The 15,337-nt window shown below is 42.7% G+C and overlaps 1 protein-coding gene across 1 annotated transcript in view; it reads left to right on the top strand.

Annotated features, from left to right (window-relative positions):
• Positions 1-1,280: 1,280 nt before the first annotated feature.
• Positions 1,281-15,337, top strand: part of SLC9A7 (solute carrier family 9 member A7) — a 154,876-nt gene continuing 140,819 nt past the window's right edge. The window contains exon 1 of the mRNA XM_065915454.1: positions 1,281-1,729. Coding sequence (XP_065771526.1) covers positions 1,408-1,729 — 322 coding nt within the window. The 5' untranslated portion in view covers positions 1,281-1,407. The remainder of the gene's footprint in view (positions 1,730-15,337) is intronic.

Raw genomic sequence — 15,337 nt, forward strand, 5'->3', positions numbered from 1 at the left:
TTGCTCCCTGGAAGAAAAGTTATGAACAACCTAGACGGCATATTATAAAGCAGAGACATTACTCTGGCAACAAAGGTCCATAGTCAAAGACATGGTTTTTCCAGTAGTCACATATGGATGTGAGAGTTGGACCATAAAGAAGGCCGAGAGGCAAAGAATTGATGCTTTTGAACTGTGGTGTTGAAGAAGACTCTTGAGAGTCCCTTTAACAGCAAGGAGATCAAACCAGTCAATCCTCAAGGAAATCAGTCCTGAATATTCATTGGAAGGACTGATGCTGAAGTTAAAACTCAAATACTTCGGTCACCTGATGTCAAGAACTGACTCATTTGAAAAGACCCTGATGCTGGGAAAGATTAAAGGCAGAAGGAGAAGGGGGTAATAGAGGATGAGCTGGTTGGATGGCATCACTGACATGATGGACATGAGTTTGAGCAAGCTCCTGGAGTTGGTGATGGACTGGAAGCCTGGTGTGCTGCAGTCCATAGGGTCACAAAGAGTCGGACACGACTCAGCCACTGAACTGACTGAACCACCTGCTGCTCATCCGCCCAGAAGGGCAAGTGTCCAGTTCCTTCTGGTTCAAGCCGCTTCCCTGAGGGTTAGTTCCACAGTGCAGAAAAAGAAGTCACTCTACTTGCCAAGTGATGAAGGTGCTATTTTTAACATTGCTCCCTCATTTTAACCCCTTATCGGTTCTTACTTTGTGTCAGGTTAAAGCAGAGGTTTGTTTGAATGAAGCCTGACGGATTGATTCTGGGAAGCCCGGAATGCTGGAAGTCACTCTGAGAGATGCGGGAATAGAGGTGTACGGGGGTACCCTGGCTTCAAGGTTCCTGGGCTCCTCTAGAACCGCCACTTTTACTGGGCCCAGAGCGGCTACACACTGGCCAGGGATCAAACACTTCGAGTGGCCCCAGACACAGCGGCCCCAGACCGCACATCCAAGAAGATGCTCTTGCCAGGCACGGGCGACCTCTGGCGTCCCATTTACGAAGCGCGGCGGCGAGCGCCCAGAAAGCGGCTCCGCGAGCCCAGATGGCCTGGCCAGGTACGCTGGGACCGAGGGAGGAGCTCAGTGAGGAGAGGGGCCCGCGGCTCGGCCCGGGGGCCAGGGGGCGACCTCGCTGGAACTGGGAAGGGCGGCGGGAAGGGGTGGGGGGGACGCGGCGCGGCTGGGGGCCGGACAGGTACGCGGGCGGGGGGCGGTGCTTGGGGATCCTGCGCACTGCGCGCGCCCCTCCCCCAGCGCGACTCCCGGCGCGGCCCCAGCCCCTGCCCGGCGCGAGCTGGAGGAGGAGCTGCAGCGGCCGCGGCTACTCCGGCGGGTCGGTGGCGCCAGGGGAAGCTGCCGACGGCGCGGGCTGCCGGTCCCAGCGTGCAGGAGGCGCGGGCGGCGCTGGGGCCATGGAGCCTGGTGACGCGGCGCGCCTCGGCTCGGGGCGGGCGGCCCGGGCGCTGCCACCGCGGCTGCTGCTGCTGCTGCCGCTGCTGCTGGGTCGGGGGCTGCGCGGGGCGGCCGCGGCCTCCTCCTCTGGGGCGGCGGCTGAGGACAGCAGCGCCATGGAGGAGCTCGCCACGGAGAAGGAGGCAGAGGAGAGCCATCGGCAGGACAGCGTGAGCCTGCTCACCTTCATCCTGCTGCTCACGCTCACCATCCTCACCATCTGGCTCTTCAAGCACCGCCGGGTTCGCTTCCTGCACGAGACCGGGTTGGCCATGATCTACGGTGAGCACGCCCCGCACCCTCGCCCACCGTCCCCTACTCCCCGCGGGCGCCCGGGCTGCTGCGCTTCCGCCCCCCCTTCCCCACCCCGCGCCGCCTTGTGCTCCCCCTTCACTTGCCGACGTGTTTCGTTTCTTTTCCGTTTCCCGCTGAGACGGTCTCGGCTCCCAAGGTCAACTGTCTGCATTTTCGGGCTCCCTATTACCATGAAAATGAATTCCACCTCATTTCGACGTTTCTTCCAGGGGAACCGGGAAAATGAAAGGCACCGGGGTGGTCTGGTTCAGTCCAATCGGTTCTGTTTCAGCTTCGCACCCCACCCCTCGTGCCCCCGCCCCCAGCCCCAGTTCAGCTTCACAGGATGTGTGTGCCGGGGCGGGAGGGGGTGACCTCCTAGGGATCTCTCCACCTCCGGAGGCAGGCCACCGTGAGGGTGGGTAAGGGCTGAGGCTTCCTCGACTTGGGTAGGGGCTGACGGGGCTTGGTGGATGCCACATCAATGGTCAACCTGGGTGGGCGCCCAGTTCTGACATCTGTGTTCCCGAATGTCTTGTGAATAAAGTCGGAGCTTGAAGCATTGTGAAAGGTGAGCGTGGTCCAAGACCTACGGTGATGTACCGCCATGGCGGACCTAGTCGGGAAGATGGGCACGCCTCCCACCCTTGTGTCCAAGTAGGAAGTTATACCCACTTGCTTTCTTTAAGAGAAGAGGAGCTTTTGCATTCCTCTGATTGTAACAAGGACGCTGCTTTGAAGATACATTTACGGGTGGATGAAGAGGAAAAGTAGTGGTTTTAATTCTGAAGTCAGCCTTCTTTTGTTGTGAAAGATGGACTGTGCCATCATCCTTTCCTGAGTTTAATGGCACATGGTGTATTACATACACAAGGGTCAGCACAAATCTTGGCGTCACTGCATGGATGTCAGCCGCAATCTGAATCATCCCTCTTCCCGTGCCATGCCACCCTCTCCACCCTCACACCTGCCCACCATGACGTGACTTCAAACGGGAACCAAGTATTCTTTTGAATATAATGCAATGGAGTTAAGGCCCAGGTTGGCATCCTTATGTGAAATAGATGAGTCCACTTAATGACTGTTCCCAGTAGGAAACATTTGACTTTATCAGTTATACTGGAGGGATCTCTCCACTCAATTTCCATTCAGGATTCTGTGATAGAGAATGGAAAGTGAAAACGTTAATCTTTAATGTGACAGTTACCCTTGGCCCTGGGCCTTACTTACTCATGGTGCTTGATTGTTGACAGCCCTGGCTCATGGTCACCAAGGTTATGAAGTGCTCTCCTGGAGCCCTCTAGGTTTTAAAGAGACCTGGCCTAAACAGATCTTGAATTGAAGCAGGACCAGGTCTAAAACTGAGTTTGGTTATTGCAAATTACAGATGTGAACAGAAAACCTGGCCGTTCTTGGGCTTTGTGGTTTGTGTCAATCTGTGACAAATGACTGATGCCCAGGCTAAAGCATGTAAGCTCGAAGGTTTCCTGAGCTGATAGCAGAGTGGGGAGTTGAAACCTGTCATTTCAGGTGGTTGACTCTGAGCAAATGAGCGTTGCCTTTAGCCATAAAAATATTTTTATTTTACAGCCCCTAGATCCAATTCATTAAGGTACAGTGTGAAATACTTTTAAAAGGTAGATTGGACAGGCTCATAAATATATGCTCCAAGTGCATGGAAAATGAGATTTAGAAATATATTTTCTGAGGAGTACTCCATGTTCTTAGGAGCTCAGTCACCTTTAGCTTAAGGCTTGAAAACAACAGTAGAATTTTCCTTTGCGGATATGTACTTTTTAAACTCATTTCAATCTTTTAGTCATTGGGATTGTGCTGCCAGTGTAGTGTTTCACTTTGTATTATGGAAATCTGGTTTAATTGATGATGTTCAGAACATCCTCTCATAGCATTCCCTGTAATTTTCTTCTGTGTCTTTGGCTTTTAGTGTTACTTTGAAATGTGGTAAGAAATTTGTTTGTCAATGTGTGATGTCCTAGGTTCTGCCAGATATTAATATCTTGATGTGGATTGCCTGTAACTGAGAGAAAATATTTCTTTTTCTCTAAAAGATATTTAGTCTTCTGTTTTAAGTTCTGCCTCCGCCCCGCCCCAAGCCCCAAATCTGAATTCTGATGTCATTTTATTAGCTAACTATCCAGTATATACTTAAGGGATAGGAATTTTGATACAGAAAATTCAATATGAAAATCTTTGAATACTTAAGTGAATGCAGTACAGATTTCAGGACTTCTCTTTCTCAGTAGAAAGACATCAGATTTCATTTCTTGATATCAGTAGAGGAAGTGAGTGTCCTCTGAGTAATAAAGGGCAAAAAATCTAAGGAAACATTTGTTAAGTATCTGCTGTGTACTGGGTGCTCAAGTTAATTTATGGAGATAGCCAATTTAACTTTTAAATGTTGGTAGGTTTTCATGAGTGAAAGAGTTCAACTGTGAATTTCCAAACTTTTACCTTGAAATGAAAAAAATCTAATTCCTGGCCTTTTAAAAATACTTAAATGGTACTTTGAGAGGAAAGGCTTTAATATTTAAAATAAATTGTGGTGTGTGTATACATATATATATATAAACAATGTACTAATATATAGTAATATATTAAAATAAATTGTGATAATATGTGTATTTGCTGGTATAGTCATAAAATATCTCTAGGAGGACATGCAATAGCCTGACACCATTGGTTTCCTTGTGGGGGAGGAACAAGGTAGGTGGTATGTAGGGGTGGGAGGGAAGACATCACTATATACTTTAGTGCTTTTTTTTTTTTTTAACTTTGGAAGTGGAATCACCTAATAGCACATCCATGCTTCCGTTCTGTGGCATTCTTGTGGCATTTTAAGATACTCCTCAAATCATCCAGTTTGATGCCCACTACTCCCTATTTAAATCAAATTGTTATTAATTTTCTGTGACTTTTCAGTTGTTGGCTGTACCTGTGGAACTTTTGGAGCCCTGGGTCTGGAATGGAGGCATAACTGGGAAAGGGGGGAGGTTGTCCATCTTTTTCCTTTCTCCTTTTATCTCATTGTCTCCAAAGAAGAGTTGATGTACTTTAGGAGTGGTGTGCACAGATAGATCCCAAAGGACCTAAGGATTGTAAGAGACACGCTGTGAATACTTAGCACTTCAATGGAAAGGAATTCCACCACCCACCAAGGGACAGTTAGAAGCACTCCTCCTCCCTAACCACTGGTCCAGGCAGCTACCAGGGAAGGTGACCATAGACTTGACGCTCCAGGGACCTTGAAGGCAGCCCCGCTCTGCCCCCGCCAGCCCTGTGATGAGGGCTGCAGGGCAGCGGGTGAGGCACTCGCCTGGCACCAGTCTAACCTGTTTTGTCGGTGCAGGGAGCTTCCAGCTGTCTGGCTCTGTACGTGATTAAGTGCCATCCTAAAGTTACCAAGCCCCTCGTGTCTGTGCAGCAAAAATAGCAAGTGTTTGAGGAGGGAAAGGTGGCATAAACAGACTGTGTCAGTTAATTGTGGTTCTCTCTTGTGTGTACAGTAGTTCCACTTTCCCCATAATGTTTTTGTGACAGCTGATACGGGTCCAAAATATCTAACTCCGTCATGCTAGCCTACCACCTGCTACTCGCTTGCCCCTCCTCCACACCTATCAACTTTTCAAGTTTGTGTTGCACAGAACCTTCAAGGTTCCATGGACCGTGCGCTCGTTGTTGTTTTGCTGGTGCTGGACTGCTAAGCACAGGCTGAGGGAGGGTTCATAGGCAAAGTCTGAAAGGGGAAATTATGGCTTTTCGCAGTAGTGTGAAATTAACATTTGAGCCTGTGAGCAAACATTTCAGAACCACCCTCTTCCTGGTTAATTGGGAGCCCTCCCTCTTTTTCAAGAGCCTTTCACTTTGGCCCTAGTTTGGGGAAGCTCTGTATAGTCTCAGTTTGGTACCAGATGCCCTGGGTTCAAATGCTGGCCCCTTACTTGTAAAGCTGTGTAACACTGGGCAAGCTCTTGGAACCTTAGTTTCTTTTTTTCAAAAATGGAGACAGTGTCACTCACCTCACAGAATTTTTGTTATTGTGATATTGTAAAGGTCAAGTGTGGTGTGTCTGCTACTTATTTGGTAAATATTAGTTCTCCTTTTCAATTTAGACTTGTGATTCTTTGGTCAGCATTGCTACTTGGGTAGAGTCCTGCTGTAATTTTAAAAGGCATTAAGGTACAGTTAGTGGGAGTGATGAGAATTGTCATTTTCTTTTTTAAATAATTTATTTATTTTTTAATTGAAGGAGAATTGCTTTGCAGAATTTTGTTTTCTGTCAAATATCAACATGAATCAGCCATAGGTATACATTGTAATTTTTTGTAGGCCATTTGTTAATAATTTGTTAATAGTTTGCTAAGGTAGCTGTTCTACTCTTTTATCCAGCAGTCTCCATTCTTGGGCTTTATATTTCAGAAATAATCACATTAGTGTGTTACATTATATAGATGGCGATATTCATTGCAGCAGGAACAAGTTGCAATACTCATTAAGAAGGAACTGGTTAAACTACAGCACATTCCCACTAAGGAATACTGTACAGTTGGGAAAAAGGTGTTTTGAGATGTCCTTTTAAGGCAGCTCACTTAGTGTTGTGTAAAAAACAAGGCACAAAGCGGTAAGTGTAGCATTTAATTTATTTTTTTAAAGTGCTGTGATATAAATACATAAACATGATACATATACATTTACACATGACATGTGTGCATCTCTGGAAAGAGGCACAAACTTTGACAGTGGGATCAGTTGTTGGGAGGGAGGAAAGGGAGATGTTACTTTTCCTTTTATACTCTTCTGAATGGCCTGAACTTTCTATAACATTGAGCATTACTTCTACAATTGAAACATTAAAAAAATAAAGCACACAACTTTTTTTATAGCAAAAAATGCATTAGAAACAGATCAGTTATGTGCTTAGTCAGCATTTGTTACTTAAAAGTTATAAATGGAAGTAAAATGTGTCTTAAAGTTAGAAAAACGATATTCCTGAAAGCATTTCTTAGAGCCTTTTTGGAATGATGTAATTAGAAATCACCATTTCACAACCCCCAAAGACAATTAACTTTGACAAGGATTTTCAATGAATTCCAGAGCCATAGGTGAGAGGTTGTGGGGGAACATGGTACTTGCGTGGTGTTGAATATCACACCACAGATTACTTATCTATCACAAAGGAAAGAAGGTGCCTTTACAGTAGAGAGGTCTGGCAGTCAGCATCTTATAACCAGGTCATCAAATTTATCCTTGGTCCTCATGGAACTGTCCAGTATTATATGCCTCCTGTTGTGTTACAAGAGGAAGCAGACAGCTTTATCTGTGGTATTCATCCTTCACATGCTTCATCTGAATCTAATGGAAGTTTTAGGGGCATCTTCCAGTTGATAGGAAATATAGGGGATAGGGAAATAAGTTATAAAATACCATATGAAAACAGACAAATCCAAAATATGGGACAATCTGTAAGACAGTTGTCCTGGTTTCTTCCAAAAGTCTGTCTATGTCAAGGGAAGCAGAAAGGCAGGATAAGTGACTGAATTGTGTCCTCTCAAAAATTCATATGTTGAAGTCCCATTCCCCAGTGTGATGGTCTTTGGAGGTGGAGTCTTTGGGAGTAAATTAGATTTAGAAGGGGTCATGAGGGTGGAGTCTCCATGATGGGATCGGTGCCCTTATAAGAAGAGGAGACTAGATTCTCTCACTCTTCTACCATGTGAGGATAAACCATCTGTTACTCTCATTACATTCTTTGTGACACTGTGAAACTCTAACAGAAGGTTTCATGAAATGGTTAAGCTTACATGACTTGAGAATCAGTAACTTCCTTTTCATTTCAGTGTTTTGGTTTGATTTTCAGGTTCACATGTCTTTTGAAAAACTGCCTCTGTTCCACTTAGAAGGGCGTATGTGTTAGACTTTTCTCTTTGGGTTAAAGCTTGCTCCCTCTCTTTTAATCAATGTAGATATCTGTATTAGGGTAATGCTAGCTGTTTTAATAGACCAACCCCAAATTTCCGTGGCCTAACTTGAGAAAACTTCATTTTTTCTCATGTAATGGGCCAGTGCAGGGATCTGGCAGGTGGCTCTCCATGTAGTGGTGATTCAGGGACCAGGTGCCTTCCATTTTGTGACTTATCTGTCCCTTGGGCCATTGGAATCCTTGCCCTCCAGCCCATGAAGGAAGGAAGGAAAAGACGATCATAAGGGGAAGACTTACATACTAAATCTGGAAGTGGTGCACATTGCTTTGCTGCTTCTGTTGGACAGAATTTGGTCACGAGGCCACATTGAACTGGAAGGGAGGCAGGAAGATGTAGTCTAGTTGGAGTAAGAGGAACAGGTTTGGAAAGCGGCTAGCCAATCTCTGCTGAAGTATTTGAATAATACTTTGTCATACATAATCAGAAAAGAAACGTAGTAGGATTTGCATGCATTTTTGTTGTTGGTTGTTGATAAAGTAAATTTTCAAGTGATCCAGTTTGAATAGGGTGTTCATCTCGAGTTTATGAAGTTGCTTCAATGAACCTATCAGTATCACCTGGAGAGCTTGTTAAAAATGGCAGGTCTGGCCCCAGACTGATTGAGAATGTTTCAGTGAGGCCCAGAAATCTGTGATTCAATGCATTACCAGGGATTTTAAATACTGAAATTTAAAATTTAAATACTGAAATTTAAATACTGAAATTTGAAACTCACTGCTACAGAATATTTGTTTTGATCCTTTAAATACATCCACTACACTGCTTGTAATTAAATAAATGTGGTAAAAAGTAGCAGCTGTTTATTGAGTACCTACTATCATGGTCAAGCACCATATTATTTTGCATAGTTTAAGCCGTATAACCTTCACAGAAAATGTAATGAAGACTGTATTATTGGTCCCATTTTGCCAGATGAATAAATTGAAAGTTAGGTTTAGTATCTCATTTGTTTAGGGTCACACACTTGAGATTGGTAAATGGGGATCTATTGAAGGATGGGATCAATAGGTTGAGGATGTATTTGGCCAGGATAGAGGGGAACCTGAATTCTGCCCTGATCACCTGCTTCCAGGAGGTCTTTGAGGGAAATTCATGCCCAGAGTATAAAACAAAGCAAAGTGACCCTTTATTATTAGCTGGGGCTTTGGCTCCAAATTCCAGTATACAGCTGCAAGGGGTGAGGTTGGCCAGTTTAGAAGAATCCCTTTTCCTATGCTAGATTGGCCTTGGGCCCTTGAATCCAAGTGAAGCCAAGATATCTGCTCATTTGTATTCCAAAGGCCACATTCCAGGTGTTACTCCCTTGCTATGCGTTATGGACTGAATGTCCGTGCCCCTCAAAAATCTTCTGTTGAAATCCTAACTCCCAGGGTGATGATGGTAATGGGACATTTGGCCTTTAGGAAGTAATTAGGTCGAAGGTGGAGCCCCTCATGAATGGGATTGGTGCCCTTAAAAAGAGGCCCCAGAGAACTGTCCATCCTGTGAGGGTACAACAGGAAGTTGGCAGTGTGCAGCCTGGGAGAGGACTCTCACCAGGACCAGAACATGCCAGTACCCTGATTTTGGATTTCCAGCCTCCAGGACTGGGAGAGAGAAATTTCACTGGTTTATAGGCTGCATAGCCTGTGGTACTTTGTTACAGCAGCCTGAACTAAGACAGTATGACAGAAGGCTTCCAGTGTTACCGGGGGAAATAGTCAAACAATGATCAGAATGGCTGCTCTAGGCCTTCTCAGGTGGGAGTAGTTGCCTAAAAGTATTCTCATTTCTACACATCACTATCATAGAGGTGGGGAGGCAAATTGAGCTGGGTCTGTCACACTCTTGGGTCTCTCTGCTCTTACTGTGCTAGTTGTCACAGGCATATCAGTATTTTGGAGAGGGTTTCCAAAATACGTTAGAAAGAAACCCAGTGCAGGCTGGAGTGTCTTTTGTTTGCTGCTGTCTCTGTCCCTAGAACAGTCATAACACATAGTAGGTGCTATGGCAACATTTATTTAATGGATTCTACCTTGTCTAACAAAAAGATGCTGTAACACTGCTTAATCACTAAAGATCCTTCAAGTTCTTGTGCCTCAGATTTACACTGAGAAGGAAGCTTTTCTGAAAACATCTGCTTGAATCACAGAGAACTGTTTAAGGAAGGAGAATGAAGGGATAGGTGAATAGATGTTTGCAGAAAATTGTATATTTAACTGATAAGCCACATGGTGGTTTTTTTCTTTTTTCTTGTAAAATATGTATAACATAAAGTTTGTCATTTTAGTTATTTTAGTTGTATAATTCACTAACATTTGTAACATTTACAAAATTGTGTGGCTATCACCACTATTTCCAAAATGTTTTCATTTCCCCAAACAAAAACCTTGTACTCATTAAGCAATAATGCCCCATTCTACCCTCCTCCTAACCTCTGATGACCTTTAATCTACTTTCTGTCTCAATGAATTTGCCTATTCTAGAGATTTCATATAAGTGTATTCATGCAATATTTGATCTGATTTTTTTCACTTAGAATAATAATTTCAAGGTTCATCCATGTTGTAGTAGGTATATGAACTTAATTCCTTTCTGTGGCTGATTAGTATCCTATTGTATATATACACTATGTTTTGTTTATTCATTCATCAGTTCAGGGACACTTGGGTGGTTTCTACCTTTTGGCAACTGGTGGTATAATGCTGCTATGAACACTTGTATACATGTATCTGTTTGAGTCCCTATTTTCAATTCTTTTGAGTATTTACCTATGAGTAGAATTGCTGTGAAATAAGGTAATTATATGGGTAACTTTTTGAGGAACTACCAAACTGTTTTCCAAAGTGGCTGCAATATTTTACACTTCCACTACAATGCACAGGGGTTCCAATATCACAGCATCCTCTCCAATACTTTTTTTTTTTTAATAGTCACCTTAGGGACTTCCGTGATGGTCCAGTGGCTGAGACTCTGCACTCTCAATGCAGGGGCCTGGGTTTGATCCCTGGTCAGGAAGCTAGATCTCACATGCCGCAACTAAGACCTGGTGCAGCCAAAAAAAAAAAAAAAAAAAGACAGTCACCCTAGTCGTTGTGAAGTGTTAGTTTATTATGGGTTTGATTTACACTTCCCTAGAGGCTAGAGAGGAGAAGACAATGGCAACCCACTCCAGTACTCTTGCCTGGAAACTCCCATGGACAGAGGAGCCTGGTAGGCTGCAGTCCATGGGATCTCGAAGAGTCGGACACGACTGAGCAACTTCACTTTCACTTTTCACTTTCATGCATTGCAGAAGGAAATGGCAACCCATTCCAGTGTTCTTGCCTGGAGAATCCCAGGGACGGTGGAGCCTGGTGGGCTGCCATCTATGGGATCACATAGAGTCGGACATGACTGAAGCGACTTAGCCACGGCAGCAGTAGCAAGGGCTAGAGATGTTGAGCATTTCACATGCTCATTGGCTATTTGTATATCTATTTGGAGAAGTGTTCATTCACACCTCTGCCTGTTTTAAAAATTGGGTTATTTTTTGTTGTTGGGTTGTAGGAGCTCTTTGTATATTCTGGATATTATTCTCTTATCAGATATGGCTTGCAAATACTTTCTTCTATCCAATGGGTTGCCTTTTCACTCTGTGGTAGTGTCCTTTGATGTGCAGGGTTTTCATTTTGATGAATTTTAGTTTATATATATTTTTTCTTTTGTTGCTTATGCTTTGGTATCATATCCAAGAAGAAATCATTGCCAAATCTAATGCCATAAAGCTTTCCTCCTATATTTTCTTCCAAGAGTTTTATAGTTTTAGTATTTATTTATTTATTTGCCTGAGCTGCACAGCTTGTAGCATCTTAGTTCCCTGACCAGGGATCAAACCCGGCCCTGGCGGTGAAAGATCTGACTCCTAACCACTGGACTTCTAGGGAATTCCCAGTTTTAGCTTTGAAGTTTAGACTGTTGATCTGTTTTGAGTTAATTTTTGTATATGATTTTTAAAAATTTCCTTTTTGGATTGTTCATTACTAGCATATAGAAGTAGGACTGAAGCTTTTTTGGGGGGTGTTGATTTTGTACCCTGTTCAGTTCAGTTCAGTCACTCAGTCGTGTCCAACTCTTTATGACCCCATGAATCGCAGCACGCCAGGCCTCCCTGTCCATCACCAACTCCCAGAGTTTACTCAAACTCATGTCCATCGAGTCAGTGATGCCATCCAACCATCTCATCCTCTGTCGTCCCCTTCTCCTCCTGCCTCCAATCCCTCCCAGCATCAGGGTCTTTTCCAATGAGTCAACTCTTTGCATGAGATGGCCAAAGTATTGGGGTTTCAGCTTCAGCATCAGTCTTTCCAGTGAGCACCCAGGACTGATCTCTTTTAGGATGGACTGGTTGGATCTTGTTGCAGTCCAAGGGACTCTCAAGAGTCTTCTCCAACACCGCAGCTCAAATTTGTTTTATCATCTCTAACAGTTTTTTTTTTTTTTTTGGTGTGTATTCTTTAGGGTTTTATATGCAAGGGAAAAAGATGTAATAGGTGGAATATGAAAGAGTCTAGATGTGGGCTTCTAAAGGGGTGGAGTTTCACAGAACAAGCTTCTTGCAGCAAGTAAATGCAACAATGAATGCAGTGTTTCTGCCCAGCAAAGCTTGTTCAAGTCTCAGATATTTTTTTAAAAATAAGGACTGATTAGGTACTCTTACCAAAATTTCTGGTTGCCAGAAGGAAGCAGGTGTGCTGTATGGATTACATTTGTAGAAACTACCTAGCCATATTCAGTATTCCAGGCACATGAAACAACCTTGTCAATTAGTAGCATGGGGGATATTTTACAGGTCAAATTCTCAGGAACTATTGTATGGGTCAGTCATACAAGCAGGCCTCCTAGAGATAGCAACATCAGGCCTATTATATTAACTTATTCCTGAAGGGTGGTATCATCTGACTGTTAGCTTTTTGTGCTCCTGAGGCTTCTTCGATTTCATGACACTTTTATTTTAAAAAACCATCTCTTTTTTAGATTTATTAATTTTATTTAAAAATTATCATGAGTAATATTGACTTTCTACGTACAGTTTTATGAATTTTATAACATGTATAGATGTGTAACCACCACCACCACAGTTGAGGTGAATATGAATTCCTTCACCCTAAAAAACTCATGCTACCACACTGCCCTGACAGTCACTGACCTGTTCTTCATCACTATTGTTTTGTCTTTCAAATATCAACATAAATGGAGTCCTTCAGTATGTAACCTTTTGGGATTAATTTTTTCACTCACCATAAGGCCTTTGAGATTTAGCCATGTCATTGCAAGTATCTATGATTAGTTCCTTTTTATTGCTGAGTTGAATTTCATTTTATGGATATACCATAGTTTGTTTGCAAGTTGAAGGACATTTAGATTGTTTCCAGTCTTTTTGTTTTGTGATTATGAATAGAGCTACTATGAACATTACTGGCTCTCCTGGTGTCTCATTGGTAAAGAATCCGCCTGCAATGCAGGAGATGCAGGTTTAATCCTTCCGTGAGGAAGATTCTCTGGAGGAGGAAATGGCAACCCATGCCAGTATTCTTGCCTGGGAAATCCCAGGGACAGAGGAACCTGGCGGGCTACAGTCCATACAGTCCATACACTCTGTGGGGTTGCAAAGAGTCAGACATGACTGAGCTACTGAGCACACATGAACTATGAACACTAGCATACAGGTTTTGTGTGAATGTAAGTTTCCATTTTTCTATGATAAATACCCAGTATTGGGATTGATGGGTCATAGGGTAAGCATGTGTTTAGCTTTATAAAAAAATTGCCAAACTGTTTTCTAGAGTAGTTGTACATTCTAACCAGCAATATGTAAGTGTTCTAGTTGCTCCACATTCTCTTCAGCACTTAGTATTGTTAGTATTTTTAATTTTACCCATTCTAATAGATGTGTAGTGGTATCTCATTGTGGTTTTAATTTGCGTTTTCCTGATGCTTAACATCTTTTCTTGTACTTATTTGTCATTTTTCACATATTCTTTTTGGTGAAGTGACTGTTCAAGTGTTTTGCTCATTTTCTAATTCTATTGTTTTCTTTGAATTTTGAGGTTTTTTTTTTAATATTGTGGAATCAAGACTTTTGTTAGATATGTAATATGAAAATGTTCTCTTCTAGTTTGTAGCTTTTTTTCATCTTACAGTGTCTTTTGCAGAGCAAATGTTTTCAATTTTGATGCAAGTCAGTTTATCAACTTTTCCTTTTTCATTGACTGTGCTTTTGGTGTCATGTCTAAAAGTTTTTTCTTTAACCCCAGGTCAAGAGGGTTTTGTTTTCTTCTAAAAGCTTTATGGTTTTGCATTTTGTACATTTAGATCTGTGATTTATTTGGAGTTATTTTTTGACTAAGGTAAGTTTTGACATAAGGTAAGTTTAGGTTGAGATTCATTTTTTTGCATATGGATGTTTCATTGTTGAAAAGGTGATCTTTTCTTCATTGAATTACTTCTGCAACTTCTTCCAAAATCAATTCCATATATATATATATAGCCATGCCACAAAGCTTACGGGATCTTGCTTCCTTGACCAGGGATTGAACCCTGGGCCCTGGACAGTGAAAGCACACAGTCTTAACCACTGAATAGCCAGGGAATTCCCTCAACTGCCCATATTTGTGTGGATGTATTTCTGGACTTCCTCTTGTGTTCCACTGATCTCTATATCTAGCTTTTTGCCAGTACCATACTATCTTGCTTGCTGCAGCTTTGTAGTACATCTTAAAATTGGGTAGTGTGAGTCCTCCATCTTTATTCTTTTACAGAATTGTTTTGGCTGTTTTATTTCAAATCTTCTGTATTAATTATTTTCTATATAGTTCTATCAATTATTTACCACAACTTTAGGGCACTTTTATCATGCCCCCCAAAAAACCCTGTATTCATAATCCTTTCAAATTATTCTTTCTCCTCATAGGCATATGCTGATTTCTTCTGAATACCTGAGGGAGAGACCCCTGTGGGTCTCCAGGATTCTCTCTGTGTTTGGGTCTCCTTTCTGGTACTCAGTCCTGTGAACTTTAGGTGCCTTTGTATCCAGAATCCCAGATTTGTCAGTTTCGGGAGTTAGCTAGACATGTCTCTGTTTCCCCTCCTTGTTTTATGGCTTGGAAACTCTCTTAAGGCAATAAGCTGGAGTAGTCAAGGACTTACCTTATTACCCGCCCCCATCTCTCAATCACGTCTTCATCGCCTCCTCTTCAGTGTCTTGAAAACCATTATCTCATGTATTTATGTTTGTTTTCGTTTCAGGCATGAAGCTAATTCCAGTCCCTCTTTCTCTGTCTTGTCTCAGAGTGGATGCCTTAATTCCATAAAGGAGTTTTGGTCTTATTTTTTTGGGTCATTGTAACCCCCATACACACTCTTTTTGTGTTACTTATATTGAACTCTGGACTTCATGTGTGTATCTGTGTTTTCATACAGCTATGCATTTTTTATTTGAGGATAATTGCTTTACAGTATTGTGTTGGTTTCTGCCATACCTCAACAACTATGTATTTTTATATACATATGAACACACATTTAAAACAAGCCTACCATGGATGATCTTATTCTAGTCTAGGAATCTGTTGGCTATTGT

Source organism: Muntiacus reevesi, chromosome X (genome assembly GCF_963930625.1).
Source record: "Muntiacus reevesi chromosome X, mMunRee1.1, whole genome shotgun sequence".
NCBI lineage: Eukaryota > Metazoa > Chordata > Mammalia > Artiodactyla > Cervidae > Muntiacus > Muntiacus reevesi.